This window comes from Pantherophis guttatus, chromosome 3, assembly GCF_059756535.1.
Source record: "Pantherophis guttatus breed Tessera chromosome 3, ASM5975653v1, whole genome shotgun sequence".
NCBI lineage: Eukaryota > Metazoa > Chordata > Lepidosauria > Squamata > Colubridae > Pantherophis > Pantherophis guttatus.
The window spans coordinates 58,481,237-58,503,571 of record NC_142065.1 but is presented as its reverse complement, the minus strand read 5'-3'; the positions used below and the strand labels follow the sequence as shown (position 1 = coordinate 58,503,571).

General features: G+C 38.6%; 2 protein-coding genes, 1 long non-coding RNA gene and 3 other non-coding genes across 8 annotated transcripts in view; 5 read left to right on the top strand and 1 right to left on the bottom strand.

Moving 5' to 3' along the window:
• GPBP1L1 (GC-rich promoter binding protein 1 like 1) overlaps positions 1-13,883 on the top strand; it is a 33,104-nt gene extending 19,221 nt beyond the window's left edge. For all 3 annotated transcript variants that reach the window (XM_087889659.1, XM_087889661.1, XM_087889660.1), the window contains exons 4-12: positions 1,216-1,345; positions 1,644-1,921; positions 2,839-2,911; positions 6,910-7,103; positions 9,766-9,906; positions 10,022-10,180; positions 11,320-11,441; positions 12,690-12,792; positions 12,986-13,883. In XM_087889659.1, the coding sequence (XP_087745785.1) occupies positions 1,216-1,345; positions 1,644-1,921; positions 2,839-2,911; positions 6,910-7,103; positions 9,766-9,906; positions 10,022-10,180; positions 11,320-11,441; positions 12,690-12,792; positions 12,986-13,135 (1,350 nt within the window). In that variant the 3' untranslated portion in view covers positions 13,136-13,883. The remainder of the gene's footprint in view (positions 1-1,215; positions 1,346-1,643; positions 1,922-2,838; positions 2,912-6,909; positions 7,104-9,765; positions 9,907-10,021; positions 10,181-11,319; positions 11,442-12,689; positions 12,793-12,985) is intronic.
• Positions 909-17,141, bottom strand: LOC148114598 (uncharacterized). Its single transcript, XR_015733082.1, has 2 exons — positions 16,741-17,141; positions 909-2,326 (listed from the first exon to the last, which is right to left on the bottom strand). It is a non-coding gene; the product is annotated as an uncharacterized LOC148114598 (long non-coding RNA).
• A 17-nt stretch (positions 17,142-17,158) lies between these two features.
• RPS8 (ribosomal protein S8) lies at positions 17,159-21,770 on the top strand. The gene is made up of 6 exons (XM_034414976.3): positions 17,159-17,286; positions 17,767-17,873; positions 18,674-18,773; positions 19,822-19,997; positions 20,969-21,098; positions 21,608-21,770. The coding sequence occupies exons 1-6, from the start codon at positions 17,283-17,285 to the stop codon at positions 21,715-21,717; spliced, it is 627 nt and encodes a 208-aa protein (XP_034270867.1). The 5' UTR covers positions 17,159-17,282; the 3' UTR covers positions 21,718-21,770.
• LOC117664425 (small nucleolar RNA SNORD55/SNORD39) lies at positions 17,589-17,669 on the top strand. The gene has a single exon (XR_004591051.1). It is a non-coding gene; the product is annotated as a small nucleolar RNA SNORD55/SNORD39 (small nucleolar RNA).
• Positions 18,489-18,590, top strand: LOC117664418 (small nucleolar RNA SNORD46). The gene has a single exon (XR_004591046.1). It is a non-coding gene; the product is annotated as a small nucleolar RNA SNORD46 (small nucleolar RNA).
• Positions 21,373-21,441, top strand: LOC117664426 (small nucleolar RNA SNORD38). The gene has a single exon (XR_004591052.1). It is a non-coding gene; the product is annotated as a small nucleolar RNA SNORD38 (small nucleolar RNA).
• Positions 21,771-22,335: the final 565 nt, after the last annotated feature.

Below are 22,335 nucleotides of genomic sequence, written 5' to 3'. Positions count from 1 at the left end.
ACGGGGCGGGGTGGAACCGGCAGAATCCCACCACTGGCTATAGGGCAGCCCTTTGAAGCCCCGCGGCAAGAATTTAAACAGTTTTTTTTTCCTCTAGCCATCAGCTGGGACTCAGGAGGCAGCAATAGATTGGGAGTGGGCGGGGTAAGTGAACTGCCGGCGATCCAACAGAGCAGAGAGTGAGGGTGAGTGAAGGCGTGGGGGGGGGCAAGAGAGGGCTTTGGCGACCCCTGTGAAATGGCCGTTCAACCCCCAAAGGGGTTGCGACCCCCAGGTTGAGAACCGCTGCCGTAGGTGGTTTATTCGCTCACGGGAATCGAACCGCCGAGCTGCCGACCTCAGCGGAGCGTCTTACCACATGAGCCACCATGGCCCCACTAGGGGTTACCGGTATATGCAATGTATCAAAATACTCAGGATATTTTGGTAAAATCACAGATTTAATTTAAAATGGAAATTTGATAGAAAAATATGACATTATATTCTGACTTTTAGAATAGAGTGGGGTTCTTTTTCAAAATAGTAAAATCTGTTTCCTCACATGAGATCATGGCCATTTTTCTTATTTCTTTAATTTTAATTTAAAAATGTGTTGATGCCTACTGCCTCTTAAACAGTGAAAAGCTACTTTTGGAAAGTAGCTGATATTCTACCAGTGCTATCTAAGCAAATTGATTAATAGAATGGTACGTTGTTGAAACAAGAAACAACTTGGATTTCTGCTTTATTTTCTAATAAAGTAGACATATTTAAAAGTAGATTGATTTAATCTTGATATGTCATTTGAACGATGCATTTGTATAAATACAGCCCCATGTTTGGTTTTTTTTTAATATAATAATTTGTTCTGGAGAATATATTTTTTTATGTAGGTCCTAAATTGAGACTTATCAATTTAGTGTGCTGTAATAACAAAGATCTTATTAGTTTATTTATTATATTTATCACATTTTGAAACCATCCATCTGCTCACAGAGTGACATTTGCCGTATTATTAAAGATTTCAAATGAATTCTGAGAAATATTTTAAAGATTGCAAAATTATATTGTTAAAGTCTGATTCATAAAGTTATTCTGTGTATCTTACCGTGTGTGACTTTTGATTATTTTAAAATTTGCTGTTGACCTGCCTCTTCTGAAAGTTCATGTATATGTGACTGTATATACTGTTAATACGATCACAGCAGTCTTTACATGTTTCCCCTTTATTCATAGGCTCCTGGAGCTACTTTTGAAAAGCATGGAGAACATCTTCCTCGGGGAGAAGGCCGGTTTGGTGTAAGCCGAAGACGCCACAACTCTTCCGATGGTTTCTTTAATAATGGTCCCCTCAGAACTGCTGGAGGTATGATGCTCACTGCTGGATAAGTAAATAGCACTGGAGAAAAAATAGGCTTGAACTTCAGCTGGTGTTCCCCCTTTCCCCACAATTTTGTGGCTTCCTATCCTCCAGTTTTGAACTCCAGTAGTTTGATACTCTTAATATCAATGATTTGATTGAATATCAGTTTATTAGTAAGGAGATGCTCCTATAATGAGATTATATTGGTGTATCTAATCTTTTGCAGAAGGTCTTGTATATTGTGGCATTTTTTCAAATGATAACTAGCTTTGTTTATGTAACTACTTCATATCTTATCCAGACTGTTGGCATCAGCCTTCCCTGCACCGCCATGATTCTGTGGATTCTGGTGTTTCTAAAGGAACTCATGTTGGACTAGCTGGCAGTCAGCCAGGTTGGCATGGTTCTTCACGTGGCCATGATGGCATGAGTCAGAGAGGAGGAGGAACTGGATCTCATCGCCATTGGAATGGCAATTTCCACTCCCGAAAGAATTCAGCTTTTCAGGAAAAGCCAACTGCTGAAGCTAGGGAGGAGAAGGAAGAGAAGGAGAAATTGCAGTTTGAGGAGGAAGATTTTGTAAGTAAACTCTGAATAAAATTAAGATGTTCCTTAAATATACTATGTTTCCTGGAGATTGATATAAATATCAATTTGTATCCATGAGTTTATCATCTTTGGTCTTGGATGGGTTGCACCAAACAGATCCTGTGCAGGGTTCTCGTGGACACAAGGCTCCTGTTTAAAGAGCAGCTGGTAGCCATGGCTAGGAAGACCTTTGCTCGGCTTCATGTTGTGGTCCAGTTATGCCCTTCCTGAATAGGGAGGCTCTCCACTCAAGTCACTCATGCCCTGGTCATCTACTGGTTGGACTATTGCAATGCACTCCACATGGGGCTGGGCTACCCTAGAGAACTGTCTGGAACCTTCAGTTGGTACAAAATGCAACCATGTGGGTGGTTTTGGGTACCCAAAGTAGGAGTGCTGAGGAAAGAAAAAGAAGGTTGAAATTATAAGTTTTAATAACTTTATATCAAGGGAGAAAAACCTGCTATCCAGATAATAGTAGAAGGGGTCAGGACTTTCTGTTTATTTTTCCAGCAAAGGTGGAGAGACTTCATGTTTCTAAAAATGATAAGGACATATTATAGAGTATGCTATAGTTACCATACATTTCCTGCTTATAGGAATCAGTTTCGGTAATTTTGCAGACTTAGAGGGGCTTCAGGTGCCAAAGATTTCTTCCCCTCATTATGCACCAAGTTGTCACCAGGCTTCAAAGTATTTATAATTGTTTCTTATGGTTTTAATGTGCAACACTTTTCTCCTGTCAGAATGCATTATAAAACAAATACTAGATTCTATGTAGGTAAATTGTCAGAATGTTAATATACCTAATGTTGGGTCAAATGCTTATTTCTAGCTAGGAAATTTAATGAAATTGAAACTCTAACAAAACATGAAATGTGTTTGACATTTTGGTGTGCTTCTTACAGCCATCATTGAATCCAGAAGCTGGAAAACAGCACAGCCAGGGTAAACCAGCTGGAACTCCATCTGGTGTTTGGGGTAAGTACTGAGGCATTGGGAGAGAAGTATTTTCTGTAGTTGTAGAAATAGTCTAATCTTTTTCTATTTACTCAGTTTATAAAAATAACCAAGTAAGTTTTTCTTCTCTGTGTTGTGTTATATTAGAAATTATATTTTAGTAATAAACTATAAAGAGGCTTGCCTATTTTTAGGAATGGTAGAATACTGTGCAGAAACTAGATATGGGTACATCATCCCATTTCCCCCCAGATTGGCATTAGTATTAGCATTGATTCATAAACCTCAAGACATTTATGCACACTCAAAAAATGCATGAAGAACCTAAGCACCAGAAAACTGCTTTTAAATATCATACTAATTTAGTTGATGTTAGATAATGTAAATAAGTCCCATACATTGCAGAATTTAAAGACGGCCATATCAGGAGAACTGTAGAAAATCATGTTACTTAAGAAAGGTCAATGTAAAGTTTTTCATACTTAATACATATAATTCTGCCCATTCAAGAAATGAAATTCTTGTGACCTTCATGTAGAAGATCATATAGTATCATAAAGATTTTTCTCTGCTGTCCAAAATGTTGACATAAAAATCATCAGGTACATAGTATAAGAGAGAGCTACAATAGCATCTTTGAATAGCTGCATGATTCTTGATTCATTCAGAAGTGACAGTGCCTCAAAAATGTGAAGTGCCAAAAAATACTATTTTTTTCTAATTGTATAAATCCAATATTCCAAAAAATATTGCATTTAGCTCTTCCCAAAAATGTACTCTTAATGAATTAGGCTCAGTAGTATTCAGGTATATATTTTCTTAGTAGATTGTGGAACCTTACTCTCTTGAGCATGCTTAGTGTGCTTGAGATTCCCTTTAACAATTCCAAAATGCTTTCCTGAAGATGTATTTTATGTCTACTTCCATAATTCCCAGGCTCATAAAGTCTAGTACATTAAAATGCTTTCTATACAAAGAGGAATTGATTTGATATAATACTTTATGCCAGTTGAAGGGTTTACTATGAATTATTTTTTTATTAGCCAACAAAGAAATCTAATCCAACCTATGATCAGTCTGTCACGTTTTATTCAATTTATCAGCATGAGCATTAACAGTTCATATAATTCAAATGTTTGCTTTAGTCACAGAATGTGAGGAACATAAGAAATGTGCATATCTCTATCTTCTAAGACAGGGGTCGGCAACCTGCGGCTCCGGAGCCGCATGCGGCTCTTTGGGCCCTCTGCCGCAGCTCCCTGTCCCATCACTGGTTGGCCCCGCCCCTTGCCCCTCATTTCTTTTTTGGACTCCAGCCCGAAGCAGCAGGAAGCAAAGGCTGCCTTATGCACAAATGTGGTGCGAAGGCAGGTACAGGGCAGCCTCACTCCTGCACTCTCCCCCCCGAGCCGGGAGCGTGCGCACGTGCCAGGAGACCCTCCTCAAGCGAGTGCCAAAGCTCAGGAAAGGTTTGCGTGGGGTGGGCAGTGGCTTGCTTAAGGAGGTCTCCCCATGCGTGCGCATGCTCCCGGCTCAGCCACAGCTGGCCAGGGCGTCACAAGAGTAGGATGAGGAGGAAAGTGCAGGAGCGAAGGAGTACCTGCCTTCGTGTCACATTTGCATGTGAGGCAGCCTTCGCTTTCTGCCGCTTCGGGCTGGAGTTCGCACCCTGTGCACTTGGCTGAAGAGCTGCCAGGGGTGAGGGATGCAATGGCAAGGTGATGACGGGAGCATTAGTGCAGGAGAGAAGCCACGTCCTGTCAAGACCCTCCTAAGAGAGCGGCCACCCATCCCATGTGTGCCTTTGCTGCACTTTGGCACTCGCTTGAGGAGGATCTCCCCATGCATGCGCATGCTCCCGGCTCAGCCACAGCAGGCCAGGGCATCACGAGAGGAGGGGGGAGGAGGAGGACAGCCACCCGAAGGGAGGGGGGGGACACACACACACACATACAGAGAGAGTGGGGGAGGGAGAGAGAGAGAGAAACACAGAGTGATACATAGAGAGGGGAAGAGGGAGAGATAGAGGGAGAGAGACAACAATGGTGGCTGGGGGGTCATGTGACTGGGCGGGAGGGAGTGACATTGAGTTGGCCACGCCCACCCAGGTTTTGTGGGTCCGGTGTGTTTTTTTTCTGTGAGAAACAGGTCCAAGTGGCTCTTTGAGTGTTTAAGGTTGCCGACCCTTGATCTAGTGGGAGCAAGAAAGCTGGCCTTTTCTGTAACTGTACCTGACTCTAAAACACCATACTCCTCAAGGCTTGGCTAGGCTCAACTCTGCTCACATGGCTATATTATTGAGCATGGGGCCTGGAAGTGTAGTTGAGCCCACATTAGAGAATGGTGTTCTTGAGAGCCACTTTATATGTTTTTATTTATTTATGGTGACTATCTGGATGCATATATACAGGTAGTCCTCACGTAACGATAATTGGGGCCAGAATTTCTGTCACTAAATAACATCATAAAGTCTAATGTCACGTCATTTACCGATGGCATTTCCAATTTCTGTTAAGGAAGTCCCGCATCAACATTAAGCACATTAATCGTTTTAGCAACAGGTTACATGATCACCATTCACTCCCTGTTGGTGGCTCCTCTACTGATTTTGCTTCCAGGAAGCCAGCAGTGAAAATTGTAACGAAATCATGTGAGTGTAGAATACTGTGAGTGTCCTAATTACAAGAACCAGTCAAAATACTATCTCAGCACTGTCGTAAGTTAGCTGAATGAGTAGTTAAGTGAGGAGCATAGATAGTATTTAAATTCTTGTTAATCACCCAGAGTTCCATTGGTGGGATGGGTGACTATATATCACTCTAATTCAAAATATTCTTGCTGATAAGCTCACTTGTTTTATTTAACAATTAAAAATAAACTGTCTTACAAAATAATTAGTTCGTAACAGGAACTCCAGGGAATACCCAAAAACTAGTATCTCAGTTCTCTTTATATTTATTTCAATTCAGTTCTTTGCAGCTGTAAAGTCACCCAGAGGGTTTTTATGTCTAAGGAAGGATTGTATGGTCTCCTGTTTTCTAATCCATTATCTTAGCCACTACACAGCTGGCCTTCTGATGAATATACTGTATACTTGATACAGTATAGCTGATATTTGAAAAACACTAAAATTCTCTATATATATTTATTTTGTTTATATCCCACCTTTATTATTCTTTACAAACAAGTAGTGAATATATCCAACACATTTTCCTCCTGTTTTCCCCACAACAACCACCTTGTAAGATGAGTTGGGCTGAGAGAGAGTAACCAGCCCAAGGTCACCCAGCTGACTTTCATAGTGAAGGCGGGACTAGAACTCAATGTCCTGCTCTCTAGCCTGGTGCCTTACCACTAGTCCAAACTGGCTGTCATATAGTGTAGTAGATGGTGCTAGTTTACCGGCTAATTTCCAAGTGTCTGATTATCACATATTACATGACTTAGAGTTTCATACATATTTAAGATTATAAACACCATTAAATACAAATATATGTCTAAATAAATCTTTATTTGATTGTATCATTGAACATACATCCAACAAATGCCTAAAGCAGCTTAAGACTTACTTCATTCAGATTTGGAAAATTAGGTATATTTCATTATATTGACCAACACTTGCAACTAAACTTATCAGCCATGACTCATATCACCATATAATGCCCCAAGTTTCAGGTAGCCTTTAACATTGTTAAGCAATAATACGAATGAAGCCTATCAAAAGGAGAAGAGAGGTGAAGAACTAAAACTGAAATTAAGACTTTAGTTAAAGTCTTATGCAGTTGCTAGATTTTTGATACTCAACATAAGCTTATAAGATCATAAAAATATTCTTACAGGAATTCTTTAAAAAAAAAACAAATTTACTTTTTAACATTTAGATTATTGTTAATTTTCAGCTTCCAAATTCATCCTTGATAACTTTCTGTGTTGATTTAATATGAGCAGGTACAAGAGATGGACAGGTATGAACACATTTTTTGTTGAAATACTAAGCTTCTTCCATTTTGTTTTATTAGAAAATCCTCCTAGTGCCAAGCAACCTACCAAGATGCTGGTCATCAAAAAGGTTTCAAAAGAGGATCCTGCTGCTGCCTTCTCAGCTGCATTCACGTCACCAGGACCTCAGCTTTCAAATGGCAACAAGGCAACCCCCATCGTCCCAAGTGTCTACAAAAATCTGGTTCCTAAACCTGCAGCACCCCCATCAAAGGTACACAGAATATCAATGAGAAGCTATTATAGTACCCTGTTTCCTCCAAAATAAGACATCCCCTGATAATAAGCCCAATCAGGCTTTTGAGCGCATGGCAGTAAGGCCAAGCGCTTATTTCAAGGTTCAAAAAAATATAAGACAGGGTCTTATTTTTGGGGAAACATGGTAGCAATAGGGGCAATTGAAATTATGTTATAGTAATATAGTAATAACAGTATAAATATCTGTGGTATACTAATATAAAAATAAAATACTAACAGTATAGGAGGGTCCATGGGTTCTTCCTATCTTGATTGTTGGAAACTTGGTTCAACTCTTCTATATTGTCAGTTAGCATTGTGTAGACATTTAAAAGAAGATGGCCTACTTTGAGGTTCTTGAGGGGAAATGGGTTATCTGAACCAATTTCAGTTGGCATTTCACACCAGGGTTCAGTACAGATACAATATTGGTTGCACTTAACAATGATTTTTGGCATAGCCACTGCGTATAAAGAAAACTTATACAAAATGTTCTATAGGTGGCATCTTCCGCCTACAAGGTTAGCAAAAATGAACAGGAATTTATCACTGCGGTGTTGGAAATGTAACTCAGTGTTAGGATCTTTTTATCACATGTGGTGGTTATGTACAAAAAAAAGCCAGGAAATTTTGGTGTCAGATAAAGACATGGTTGGAAGAGATGCTAGACCAAAACATAGATTTGAAACCAGAACTATTCCTACTAGGAATTACAACAGAGAAATATGGTAAAGGATTGATATACTTAATGCTGCATGTTATAACAGCAGCAAGATTGGTCTATTCGCAATACTGGAAAAATGAAGAAATCCCCCCCCCCCGCCCCGAAAAAGAAATAATAAAGAAAATCTTGGCCTGCGCAAAAATGGACAGGCTGACACTAGAACTCAAAAATAAGGGCAAGACAGAATACTATGAAATTTGGAATAAACTGTACCAATGATTGGAAAGGAGGAAAAGTAGTCGGAGCAGAAAAGATTTAGGGTTTGTAGAACAGAAATTGGAAAATATTTAGACAAATATACAAATAAGTACAAGGGATATGTTCATAAGATCAAAGTAACAATATATGATAAGTTGTAATTATATTTGTTGTTATGGAAAAATATGTATGGAAATGACACAACCAGGATGGCCACACTGTGTCCAATGTTTTTAATGTTTATTTTATTATTTAATTTAATTTATTTGATTTAATTATTTTAAAAAATGATTTTTGGCAGAGCTAGCCTGGAGTGGTGCATCAATCCTTGTACACCCTGATCTCTCAGCCATGATACCATCAGCAACAGTATCCTTCTGGACTAACTCCAGAGGCTCAGAATAGGAAGCACTGTATTGCAGTGGCATGCCTCTTCCTCTGTGGTTGCTTACAGCTGTTAACAGGAAGGGAGAGATTGCACCTGTGATACCTCACTTATGGGATGCCTTAGGATTCAGTGGTCTCTGTCTTGTTGTGTAACATCTACATGAAACTGCTAGATGAGAAGTTTGGTATCATAAGCATACTTTACATTTCAACCCTGATGGTATCTGTCAAACTGTTGAGGTACTGTCCCATTCTCTGAAAGCTGTTTGTGTCTGGATGGAGAGGAATAACTTCCATTTCAATCCTGACAAGACTGAGTGGCTCTGGCAATCTGGGTCCCCCTGGGTTGGAATAATTTCACTGTTGCTCTTGGATGAGGCTGTACTTTGGCATTCAAGACAGGTGCACAACCTTGGATTCCTAGACTAACAACTACTGCTCAAAGTGCAGGTGGCAGCTGTGGCCTGGAGGACTTTATTTGGTACAGGTTCATCTTGTGCGCCAGGTGTGCCCTTTTCTCAATTAAGAGTCCTTAAAGTCCTCCATGCCCTGCTTGCCTCTCAATTGGACTTTTGCAATCCGTTCTACATGGGACTATCCTTAAAGATTGTCTGAAAGCCACAGCTGGTTTAAAATGGAGTGGTATGAGCAATAAGGGCCACTACTCACTCTGCTCATGTCACAGAAAAGCTGCATTGTTTACCACTTCGTTTCTTGGTGCAAATTCATGGTTTTTAAAGATGTTTATGGCATAGGGCCTGGTTATCTGAGGGACCGTTTCTCTTCTACTTCAAGTACATTCAGGCAGATTCAGATTGACTAGGAAGCATCTCTTCAGAGATACAGATGACAGACTCATTCTCCTCAGGTTCCATAAAGCTCTTAAAAACCTGACTTTGTTCTGAGACCCTGGGGTAAATGTATTGGGTTGGGGAATAGCTGTTTTTAATTTAGACTATCCTGTTTTGCCTACATTTTTCATTGTTTTAAATGGTATTAGATTTTGCAAGAGTATTGGAATGTGTGGCCATAACAAATTTAACGGGAAAAAATAATAAAACATTTTCCTTCACTTTCATTCTCTAGCACTGTTTTTTCTTTCATTTTGGACAAAGTATTTGGGATCATTTGTTATTTTTCCAAATATTTGATATTCTGGGAGGTGTTACTGTTAGGATCTGGAATATACCTATGTCAGATAAATGTACAACAGATCCCAAAAGGGGCATTTTAAATAAGTGCAGATTTTCAGAAGACAGTATTTTTACTAAGTCAGTGTTGGTTTTAGGCAAATATATCGCTATTGTTACTGTACATTTCTTCATTATAGCCAAATCAATGGAAAGCTAACAGAAGTGAACATAAACCAAGCTCACTAACCTCCAGCCGTGATTCAGCTTTTACCAGTCCTGTGTCTGTAACCAAACCAGCTGTGTTAACCAGTGGCTCTGTTCTCACCTCTTCCAAAGAGGTAAGCATGTATGGTGGATATAAACATGCTATAAATCAGAAGGGACTAACCAATTTTAGCGCTATCAAATTAGTGAATTATAATAGATTTAACAATGCTATTACTCTATTCCCAGAGTCCCTCCAGTACCACCCCTCCTATTGAAATAAACTCCTCTCGCTTGACAAAGCTGATGCGCCGCACCACAGATAAGAAGAGTGAGTTCTTAAAAGCTCTGAAGGACGACAGGAATGGAGAATTGCCAGAGCGCCATGAGAACAACAAACTGGAGGATGTGAGGGTTCCATGACTTTTTTTAAAATAATGTCAAGAGTTGTTTTTAAATAATTTTCTTGTATGCTTATTTAGTAAACCTGTTACTTTCCACAAGAACTAGCATATGCATCTTGATTCTGGTTTCTGTCATGTATAAGATATGGAAAATAAAAAATAATTGTAGCAAATATTTATATTTTTTAAGAGATGAGGAGTGATGCATAAGCAAATTTTTGTCTTCATGTTTCTGATATTCTTGTATATAATTTATACAAATGTAAACTTTCAATTTGGACAACAAATTAAAATAAATCAAGTTATGCTTAACCCTAGAAATACGAAGTATATAGCATAGACACTTAATTCTTATCATTGTGATAATTGGAATTTCTTTTCACCTTTCGGAATGAATAATAGATACCTTTTTTGAAGAAAATGGTCTAATTTAGATACTGATTTTTTTAAGGCTTCATGCATTTTTTGCAACAGTGCAGTGTTCCCATGCATTAGTTCAACATATGGGAATCCTCAATTATTACAATGATGGTGGAGGTTGTTACTATTTTTTATTCTTGATCCTGTGTTATAAACTCATGCAGACTGTCCTCATTTAACTATGATAATTGAGACTAGTAATTCCATTGCTGAGTGATGTGATTGTAAAATGCAATATCATGTACCACAACCAATTTACAGCAGAACAGAACTGCTGTCATTAAGGAAACCCCACATGGCTTAGTGCAACATCATGCGATCACAATGTGTGACCTCCCACTGGCTTCCCCATTAATTTAGCTTGCTGGGAGCTGGCAGTGAAGGTTGCAAATGGTGCTCATTACTGTAGGATGCTACAAGTGTCTTGTGACCTTTTTATTATATTATGGGTTTTTTTCTTGCACTTTTTACTCCTGTATTTTAAATTTAGTTTGTATTAGATTTTATTATAATATAAAGTCTTAATACAATTACATTCTAAATTAAACAACCATTAACATTTTTGATAGTTGTTTCTAAGTGTTAATTTGAGGTTATTAGCCTCACCATAAAGCCTATACTATTTGAGCATGTAATTTAGAGAACTTTCTAAAATATCATTGATGAATGCTAAAAGAACTATTACACGATCTGTCTTTTGATCTGTCTTTTGTTCCTCACTAGGTGGATGGTGGCAGTACAGCAGAACCAAAGGAAACCTGGGAGGAGAACTGCCATCAGAATGGGCTTTCTTTGCCTTTGGAAGAGGGAGAGAATCTTTCTCACTCTTTAGAAGCAGAACACAGGTGAGAAAAGAGGCAGTTGGTCTGGAAAATATTAACCAACCAGAAATGTATAAAAATCAGTAGAGGTTTAACCAGCTCTAGAAGAAGAACATGTGATTTCTTGACAAAGCCCCATTACTCCATGTTATCCAGTACAATACAATAAAAGTTTTTGGCTTCTTGTAATGAACGTTCTTCTCTTCTGCTATCCACATGATACCCTGTGATTCATGCACTCTGATGGAAGCATTGCCTTTTTGCCATTTCTTATTGAAATGTTTCACAGGGGAGGGAAAGGAATTCCCCTCCTTATTAGTGATAAGGCAAGAATGATTGCATGGAAACAGTTTTTAATCTCCTAATCATATTTTCCTCAGTTTTGAAACCTGCATGAGGTTTGAATTGAGGCACAATTCAATCTGGCTAAGGAGCTGCTTCATTAGACACAGCAGAAGGATGACATTCACCATCTGCCTCTACACAATCCATTTTAACAAAGAATGGGGTGAAAGTAGATCATTTTTTATATTTACTGTCTAAGAACCAAAACAATATTTTGTTTAAAAACTGTCTATTCCTTCACTCCTGTCAAATGTTAAAGAAGTGTACAATATAGCATGTAACAATTATTCAAGTATGTAATTTAAGTTATTTGAGAGTAATAGTTTTATTGTAATTAAAGAAGACACAAACGGGATTTGTGCCTTACTACCGCCTTAATGCAGGATTCCTCAAATTTTGTGGTTCTGCTCTTCCCAAAATACTTGATGAATTTCTGTGATACCACCTCACCATGAATAGAACAAATTATTTCATTGACAAGACACACATTTTAATATTTAAATCACAGGGTCCTCAGACTCTGTGGTCCTGCAGTTGTCAATTTGAGCTTGCACAGACAAAATGAGGAACAAAGCCCAAGATAAGTTTTGACAGTGCTCCCACTGTCTATACAAGGCTGATCAATATAAAAAATAGTGACACCACCCCCTTACATCCAATTGATCATAACCCCCAAGGAGTTATCAGCACAGCCCACAGTTGAGAACCTTGTCTTGGTACTTTTTAATCACCATTCTCACTTTTTCTTTAACTGCTTCATTTAACTCTTAGCCTAACTTGCTTTATTAAAGTATTTCTCTCCTACAGAGCAATATTGTAAAATAGCTGTAAATGATCTTGTGCCTAAGGAGTAAAATATATTTTTCTCCATAATGACATATTTAATCCTGTCCCTTTTCTATTTATTCTTTATCTTTTCCATGCTAGATTACTGAAAGCAATGGGATGGCAGGAATATCCTGAGAATGATGAGAATTGCCTTCCCCTCACAGAGGATGAGCTCAAAGAGTTCCAAATAAAGTCAGAGCAGGTATGGTCAACTTAGCATCATTTTATTTTGTAACTTATGTGTCGAAATCTCCGAGAACATTGATTATAATAAACGAAGAGGTCAAAATTAAATCATTTTGTTTTGGTGCATCTGACAACAATTAATAAATTTTGAGTTTATTTTGACTGAAAAGGAGAAACAAGTATGAACATTTTCTTTCCTTTCTCTCTAGCTAAGAAGAAATGGTTTTCGGAAGAGTGAATTTCTTAGAGGCCAAGGCAGCAGTCAACTATTCTCCCACTGGAGAAGCACTTTTAAGACAGAGTTTGAAGAGTCAGACACAGAAACAAGTAGCAGTGAAACTTCTGACGACGATGCCTGAAGTTGGGCACCAAAAATTCATAATATAAAACCAACCCAGCAAACTCAGTTTGTAGTTCAGCACATAAATGTTTGGGGTTCGAATGAAGCAGAGTTTATTCTATCTCAAGTCTGTTCAGTTTTTTATTGTTGAAAACTTCATGCACAAGGGAAAGAATTATATCCCAAAGAAGAAAGCTATTGGCTTACTACTTTTTGATTTTGCCCTTCTGTGCTTCATAGAGAACAATCCATTCCGCCTTCTGGAGCAAGGCATGGGTTCAGTCTCATCAGGAGCAGGATGCAAAAGACTTAAGTTGGGCAACCACAAGCTTCTCATACTGCCGTCCACATTGCAAAATGTTGTGCGGCAATAATGTGCTAAAACAATCATTGTCAATGACAAAATGGCTACGGAAGTTCTAATTGTGTTAAATTAATGCTAATAACATGGAACTTTTTTATTTTTTGGCGGCTCGGGGAGCTTCATCACTTAACCAGGCGTGTTTGGTTTTTCTTTTTTTGGGGGGGGGGGAGGTACAGCTGTAAAATATTTGGATATAGGAATTGTTTGTGTTCTTGCAACCTTGATATTCAGGGTGGATTGTTAAAATATAAAATTTTTGTGGGATTTCAAAGATTAAGATTATTTTGATAACATTATTTACAGATTTAAAAAAGTGACTATCACATTGAGTCTGTATGAGGGGGAAAACTACTGCATCAAAAGATAACTAACTTGGAATAAATATTTTGCATCAGTTTGCCAATTCTGAGTCTGTCATTTCTCAAGTTACTAGTTATAGAGTTCTTAAATAAGACTTTCTTGTATTTCAGTCTTAAAATAGTAATTTTTCAAAAGCAGAGATCTAATTTGCTTGTTTCTTGATGAATAAGTGAATCGCTCCAGTCCTGTAAGTCGGATAGGTTTATATCAAAAAAGGATATCTATAAAATAATATGAATTTCTCATTGGTAATAAAAATATTCACATTAAGTATATAACAAAACTGATAAATTTGGCAGTGATTATCCTTGTATACACCTAATATCTAATTTCTGATACAGTACACAAGGAGCATGGAGGTATAGTGCATGTGTTGCTTTTGTAAAGATTTGCTAACTTTTAATACTTTTAAGTTTTAGCATTTGAACATTTCAAAATTTGGTTTTCCATCAGGTGAAGTTTGGTTTCTATGACTTTCAGGGCAAGTTTGTATAATTCTTTTGGAATAATATAGAAGCCATTGCTTTTGCCTTCTTCCAGGATGTTTTTTTCAACTTTTTAATCTAGGCTACAATCCTGGAATTTCCTGGTAATTTTCTATCCAAATACTACCCAAGTGCAAATCTTAGTTTTGAAGATCATTCAAGGTTGGCCATAATTAAATTCTCACAGAATTTATGAGCAGATTCATACTTTAGTCTGCCAAAACTCTCAGACTGTACTGGCATATATCCATAAAGTGCAGCATAACGTTATATAATGGCTGGCATCCAAAGCACTACATTCCTAATGGTCCTAATGGTCAAGGAACAAGAGACTTACTAGAGCTGATTGTTTTAGGACACCAAAGGAGTTTTTGCTAAAATAAATAATTTGCCAAGCTAGCATTCATTAGGATTAAAGGAAGACAAACAACCTACAAAGTATTTAATTTGTAAAGTCAGTCTGACTACTGTACATAATAAAAACCAATACACCTCAACTTCATGCAGCACTCCTTGCCAGCTAGGCAAAAAGCATCTCTGCGATGCAAGAATTTAAAATTGCATGTTAAAATTATAGTGTGATACGGGATTTGGAAAGAATACATACTTCTGCAATTGTCTTTGGACTAGTTTTTTTAATGTTGACAGTGCTGCATTAGTAAACAATTCTGTATCCTAAGATCATAATAAAAGCATTTATATTCATGTATTCTTTCAAGTAGTGGACTATGACACAAGGATTGCATAGCAAGCACTACACATAAAAAGCTCCTAAAGTAATTAGTCATATCCCTCCAAACATTCCTGTACTTGAAAGTTTAACAAGTGGAATGAATAAACTACTACTGTGACATAAAACATGTAGAATATAACTTTAGAATCTTTCTGAGGAATTTATTTCAGCAAAATATCAAAATTCCTGTGTCTATTGATGACCTTAATTGCAGTATTTAATTGAGAACAGCACCAAACAACAAAATATATTGCAGTGGAGAATAATCCTCCACTAAAGGATATTGAATATTTGAATATTTGAAAGTACATGTCAATGTGAGAGAAAAAGTATCCGTGACTAGAAATATTTTAAATGACCAGAAACATTTTAAAAGGTTTTCTACAGCAACTGTAAACAAAAATTATCTGAAACAACAATACAACTGCTTTCTTTTTCAAAAGTTAAAGTACTATCTCAAATGTGGATGAAGTACTATACACTGTCTATGAACTGGCTCTTCATTTTGAAATACTGAGATGAAAATTACCAAGAGTTGTAATTAGTAAAATCCTCTTTGTATCCTGGACATGGTAAAAAGCAATACTTATGATTGGGTTAGCATATGAGAAATAAATGGTACAGTGTGTGTGTGTGTACATATAAACTGAATTATGTTCCTAGTTAAGTAAACGGTTGAAAATTAGTAAAAAAAAAATATACACTTCAGAGGAATATTGGCAAATCAGACTAGACAAAGCGTGCATGATAACCATAAATATAACAGCTCACTTAGAGCAAAATGCATTTCTGTATGCAGTAATAAGATAGGCTCCAGTCATGAGATCTAAAATAAATTTCCATGGATTTAATCGTGGCAAATGATGAACAGGTTCTAAAGAATGGCTGTTCCAAATATTCTGCAGCAAAAATGACCCAGCTTCACAATAACCTGGTGTCTCCTACTTAAAATTCTACCCAGGTCTAATCCTAAACTTTTTCACTATTGGACAAAGGCAAGCAACCATTTGCACTCGCTATGACTTATGCCCTAGTGATGGCTTGTTTATTAATATTTATAAATGGCCATTTTAGGTTAAGGGACTATTTGAGAGGCAAGATAGATCTTCCACTATTGCTTTGAAATGACAGAAGAAAACATAAATTTCACTCCCAAGACGGTCTAGTCTAGTGTTTCGAATTAACCAGAGCTCAGACACAAAAATCTTGTGGATTACCCTGTACTGAACTTGATAGCGTTGAGTTTATTTACCGCCATCGGCGATCGCCCGAAGACTTGACAGCCCAGGTGTAGGAGCTCCAACGCAAAAAGCTATACTCAAGTTTACCTTTACAACATCTATTTGCTTCACTGCGTACTGTTTTTAACTGTTTAACGTCTCTTTTGCATGGTAGAGGCTCGGTGGCTAAGATGCTTGTCGATTGACAGGTCGGCAGTTCAGCTGTTCGAATCCCTAGTGCTGCCTATACTTGTCCCAGCTTCTGCCAACCTAGCAGCTCGAAAGCACGTAAAAAATGCAAGTAGAAAAATAGGGACCACCTCTGATGGGAAGGTAACAGCGTTCCTTCCGTTTAGTCATGCTGGTCGGACAGCGCTGGCTCTTCAAGGCGTTGAAACGGAGATGAGCACAGCCCCCTAGAGTCGGGAACGAGTAGCACATATGTGGGAAGGGAACCTTTACCTTTGCACGGTACCGAGTTTGTCGATCAGAAAGGTCGGCGGTTCGAATCCCTAGTATAGGTCTCCTGCGTCAGCAGGGGGTTGGACTAGATGACCTCCAAGATCCCTTCCAACTCTGTTACTATCACATCTGTTACATCAGATAATTACGGGAGACCTCTCGTTCCAAGCAGCCACAGCAGCACCACCTTCCTCTCAAAAAAAAAAAAATCCCTGCCAAGCAACAACCTTAACAATCATAAAGAATTTGCAGCCTCCGTCCCCGTGTTGAGCAATTCTCTGAAAAACAAGCCTGAGTACACCTCATTGGCTTCTTTTCACACAAACCATAAAGAAAGAAAAAAAAAACCCCGTCCAGCCCCGGTCACGCTAACCACGAACGTCCTCCAGCCACCTCCTTCCGCCTCTTTCAACGTCCCACTTTGATGACGCGACGATGCGCGTCGCCTGAGACGAGAGTCTTTTGCCGCGAGATTTCCCGTGGAACAAACCGTCCCGAAATGCTTTGCGTCTTTCTTTTTGCAATCGGCGCCTCGGAGCAGGATGGGTGAGTTGCTAGAGGGAGAGGGACGTCGTGGTTTCATCCGCCGCCATCCGCCCCGCTAGACATCCCCGCGAAGCTCCCGGTCGGGTAACGGGGAGAAGGATGTTTATCCCGTTAAATGCGCGTGATATTCTGGTTAGTTTTGTGTAGCAATTGCCATTCGGCCTGCTTTGGATCCGGACGCCTCTTCGGCCTTTGCTGTGTGCTGCCGCAGTATAGCCACCTCTTCTTAAGGAGAGAAGGGACCTTTATGGAGCGAAAGCGTTTTCTCGCCTTAAAGCCCCTTTTTTGCCCCTTTGCCCGACGTTGCAATGATGAAACTTTTTCCACTGCTGCATTAAGGCCGAGTTTGCCATGCGGAGACTTACCTTGGAGAACTGAGTAACCCTGGGCAGAAGGAACTCCTGCAAAAGCTCTGGAGGGGCAACTTTAATGACCACACTTAATGCATTCTATTTCGCTTGATTTTTCTCTTTTACGCAGGTATCTCCAGGGATAATTGGCACAAACGCCGCAAGACCGGGGGAAAGCGGAAGCCCTACCACAAGAAAAGAAAGTATGAGTTGGGGCGACCTCCTGCCAATACCAAAGTATGTGCGCTGAATTGTTTAGCGGGGAAATGTTTGGGAAGAGTTCAGGCTGCTGTTGGTGGGAATAAAGTATTAGTAAATTTCCTGGAAAATGTGGCTTGCTATACAGGCCAATTGGGAAACCCTCTTTCCAGGCAGAAAGAACACATGGAAACTTCAAGTGTGCTTCATTCTGGACTAATCCAGAATAGTGTATTAATAGCAGATAACGAGAAATTTGTTAATTCCAAAATGTCCAGGTAAAGGATAAATGAAGTTTTATATGATATGTCTGTAACAAAACTTTATCTCTGATATAACAATAGTATGGGTTATGCACACGTGTTTTTAAGAACTGTTATTAATGTGCCCCTGAATTTAATTGCAATACCATTTTTATATGTAGTCAACAATGATTGATGTTTGTTTATGTGTGAAACAGATACGAGCTACTTTAGGTATACCCGAGTGTTGCTTATGCGTGGTGGAATGCTTAATCGGGGCACCATATCACTAATTAATTTGAAATTATTGTAATCCTTAAAAGATTTGAAGTAAACTTAAATTAACTTTGGTCATGTTGAGATAATTGCATAGTGCTTTAGCTTGGAGATTCTGTTCCTCTGATGTGGAGGCAACTGGAGTGATGAGAAGTACACCTTAGGTGAGTGTGTAGACTGTTCTGGTCTTCATCACAGTCACCAATGCTAGGGGTCGTCATAGTTACACTGACCATGTTGCCATGTAGGATGGACATTTGAGGCAAGATTTTAGTTCCATGAATTGCTGTGTTTGAACAAACTTGTGGTACTTTGTTGCAGATTGGCCCCAGAAGAATTCACACGGTAAGAGTTCGTGGCGGCAATAAAAAATACCGTGCTCTGCGTTTGGATGTTGGAAACTTCTCTTGGGGATCTGAATGTAAGTGTAAAGTAGATGTTCTGTAGGGGGTGGGGGGGCAGGTGTTAGTGAGCTACCATAGAAGCACAAATAGGAAAACTGTGATGATAACTTTGACCTTAAGAGAGCTTTGGTGAATTCCTAGCTCTCAGTGATAAGAGTGTCATAGTTACCCTGAGTATGTATGCATTGTTGCTATAGGGATGTTAAAGGGGAGACAAATTGTTTAAGCTTGAAAGGTATGGTTCAAGTCTGGTAAAAACTGAAGGGTTGAGATAGAAATAATGAAAAATATTAGCTAATTTTAAACAAGCGGTCAGCATGGATTTAAAGACTTATTCAGTGATGAAGAGACAAGAATGTTGTAGATGGCACTATTAAAAAAAACAGCCGTGCAATAAATTGTAACCTTTGCTTGCATGTTTAGTTTGCTAACCCACTAGTATTTGGGGGAAGAAGGGGTTGCAGGTTTGCTTAAACGAGTAGCTTTGTTCCTATTCAGGTGTACCTAACTGGTCAGTTTATAATCCTGGTGTTTGTTTGGTCAGTGAGGTTAATCACTGCAGATTCTGTATTTACTTTGTTTCATATTTGTTACTGAGCTTGGTTATGAGGACTTTATTGGAGCTGCTGAAGATAACATAAGATTAACAAGTCTATTTTTGTATTTTTTAATTAGAGGGCTGATTATGATACTTTGCAGAAATATTCACGGGGAATCACTGTTGTGACACAAGCTGGCCCTTTTTGCATCATCATCAGTGTTGTTGCACATATGTGTAAAGGGGGCAAGCTTACGTTGCAAATACATTCATATTCTCCAGTCATCCTAGTTTGTGGAATTCATAGTTTGTAAATTTTCTTTTTTAAATTCTGTTCTTTATTCTTTTAAATGAGATGATTTTAGAAATGGAGGCAGTCAGAATTTGCTGCTCCATTATAAAATAAGAATTTATACAGATCCTGCAGTGTGTGAAGGCCTATTTTATGTACTCCCAAGATTCTTACAGCATTCAGGGTTTTTTAATAATTTTTTTTAATATATAAAGATAAATTCCTTTTCTTGCAGGCTGTACCCGCAAAACCAGAATAATTGATGTAGTCTACAATGCATCCAATAATGAGTTGGTGCGCACAAAGACCCTGGTCAAAAACTGCATTGTCCTCATTGACAGCACACCATACCGACACTGGTATGAAGCCCACTATGCCTTGCCCCTTGGGCGCAAAAAGGGTGCCAAGCTGGTAGGTGACGTGTTACTCTACTCAGAGGTTTAAAAATATATTTGTCTTCTGATGATGATACCATTAACCAGTTCTGCTGCTGAAAGACAGTGATGGATATCTACTGATCTGAAGGAGACATGAGACCAAGCTGTGCTAGGGTCCCTTTCCTATATAGAGCATCTTAGTGCTGAAGTATGAAGACAAATGTTTTGAATAAAAAGGATTCTATCAATTACTGTTTGTGGATTCCAAGCTGAAAAATGCTTATAGTCTGTTATCCCATCGGTGCTCGGATCTCAATTTATTTATTTGGTAATTGTTTTAGAGTAATAAAGAGTTCAGCACACCGGTCATGCTGTGTAAGATTGTATTAGGAGAATGCACAATACCCAAAGCATTTTGATTGCCCTGGGTATTGGCTGAAACAAAATCTGGAGAAGTTTGACGGGATGAGTAGGACAAGACCTATGTACCTCACATCTATAGCTCTTCCTCTAAGTTGGCCTATGTATGTACATTTATTATTTGTATATTCCTAGTGCCTTCCCTTGACTGCCACTATGTTTATTTAGACATTGCACATCTAATTGGCACTCTTGTATTTCCAGTTCTTTCCTGACTACAAGGAATTGGGCATTGGTGGCTATAGGGAAGTAGAGGGGGGAAATGGTGCTTGGAAAACGGGGGTGATAGGCTGGTTGAATAAACTGCTGTTCAAGCTGTGGAAATTGGCAATGACCAAAGTTAATCTGACTTCGCAGTATGTCCAACCTGATAAGATGGCCTCTCCCACCCAGTGGTTTCTTTTCCCTTCCACTTACGCACATAACATGTTTTGGTCTAGGCATAGACAAGTTGTTTTTATGTGCAAAACAGTTTACACCATTTCACACAATGCTAGCCTTTAATTTTACAACCCCAAAATGTGTTTCAGGTGTTTGTGAAGTTATGGGAAATAACAACCACTTATACTTCTGCTTTTGTTCCAGACCCCAGAGGAGGAAGAAATTTTAAACAAAAAACGTTCAAAGAAAATTCAAAAGAAATATGATGAGCGGAAAAAGAATGCCAAGATCAGTAGCCTCCTGGAGGAGCAGTTCCAACAAGGAAAGCTACTTGGTAAGATGTAAAAGACAGAAAACTGAGCTTGCTTGACACAGCAGAAGACTTAAACAGATGTACTATTCTGATAAATTATGTGATGGTGGCAGTCAGAGTTGACAAATTTGCAGCTTCGTTATTCTAGGGTAGTATTTACTTGTTTCAACTCTTGGTATACTATTTAGCTTGACAATTGTTAGAGCCTTTGCCTAGTTCTTGCTACTTTATATAAGTTAGAACCAGAAATTCAAATGTCGGGTGATTACCATGTTTGACCAGAGATTTGAAGTTGACCTTGTGATGAAAACTTTGTCCAGTTCTGCTGCTGAATGTGAGTGGTGACATATCAAGTTCTGAAGGTAACTTCATCTGTAGGAAGACCATTAAATTTTTAAAGGCCTACACGTTGTGAGAAGATGCTCATAGTTGTCTATGGAGTTAAAGCAAGAAAGATTTTGCATTTAAAGAAGCGTGTTCACTAGTCTTAACTGACACATTTCCTTTAATTTTGTCCTTTCCTTTTTCAGCTTGCATTGCCTCCAGACCTGGACAATGTGGCCGAGCAGACGGCTACATTCTGGAAGGCAAGGAGCTAGAATTCTATCTGAGGAAGATCAAGGCCAGAAAAGGCAAATGAATACATTTATTGTATCCCACAGGCTTAATAAATATCTCGAGTCTTGTTATAAATGATTAATGTGGTTATTGGGACAAAGTAATATATCAGTGGTCAGTGCTAGAGTGGAATTTATACAGATGTGGGCTGTAGATTGGAAGAAAGTCTCAGTTTACTTCAATCTGGCGCCAAATGTGTTTCCTTGTAGGCCAAGCTATGACTTAACTGCAGCCCCAAGAAAAACAATTTGAGATTTCTCACTGATTTTTTCAAAAGTTACTTAGTTTTCTAAACTTGTTGCATTTTTATTTGGGAGAGGACCTGTTGTTGCTGCCATTCCCCAGTTGAAAATGGAGGCACGATGAGGTAGATTTTCAGAAATGCTTGCACCTTATGTGAAATTATATAACTATACAATTGCTGAAGTATACATTGATGGAAAGCTGGACAAATGCGTAAGCTAAATTGAACAACTGAAATATAATATTAAGCAAATCTAAATGTTGCTCCTTCATTGAGAGCGCTTTTATATTTAGTATGCAGATTAATAATTTTCAGTGCCCATATTTTTCTCAAGTCACAATTTAAAAATGTTATTGAGGAGCCAGTTTCACTTAAGAGTGTGATTTACGTCTGAAT

Excerpts from the sequence above, each read along its gene's own strand:
- RPS8 (XM_034414976.3), top strand. Across the intron at positions 18,774-19,821 it reads CTTCTCTTGGGGATCTGAAT|GCTGTACCCGCAAAACCAGA; the intron begins GTAAGTGTAAAG and ends CTTTTCTTGCAG. Across the intron at positions 19,998-20,968 it reads GCAAAAAGGGTGCCAAGCTG|ACCCCAGAGGAGGAAGAAAT; the intron begins GTAGGTGACGTG and ends CTTTTGTTCCAG.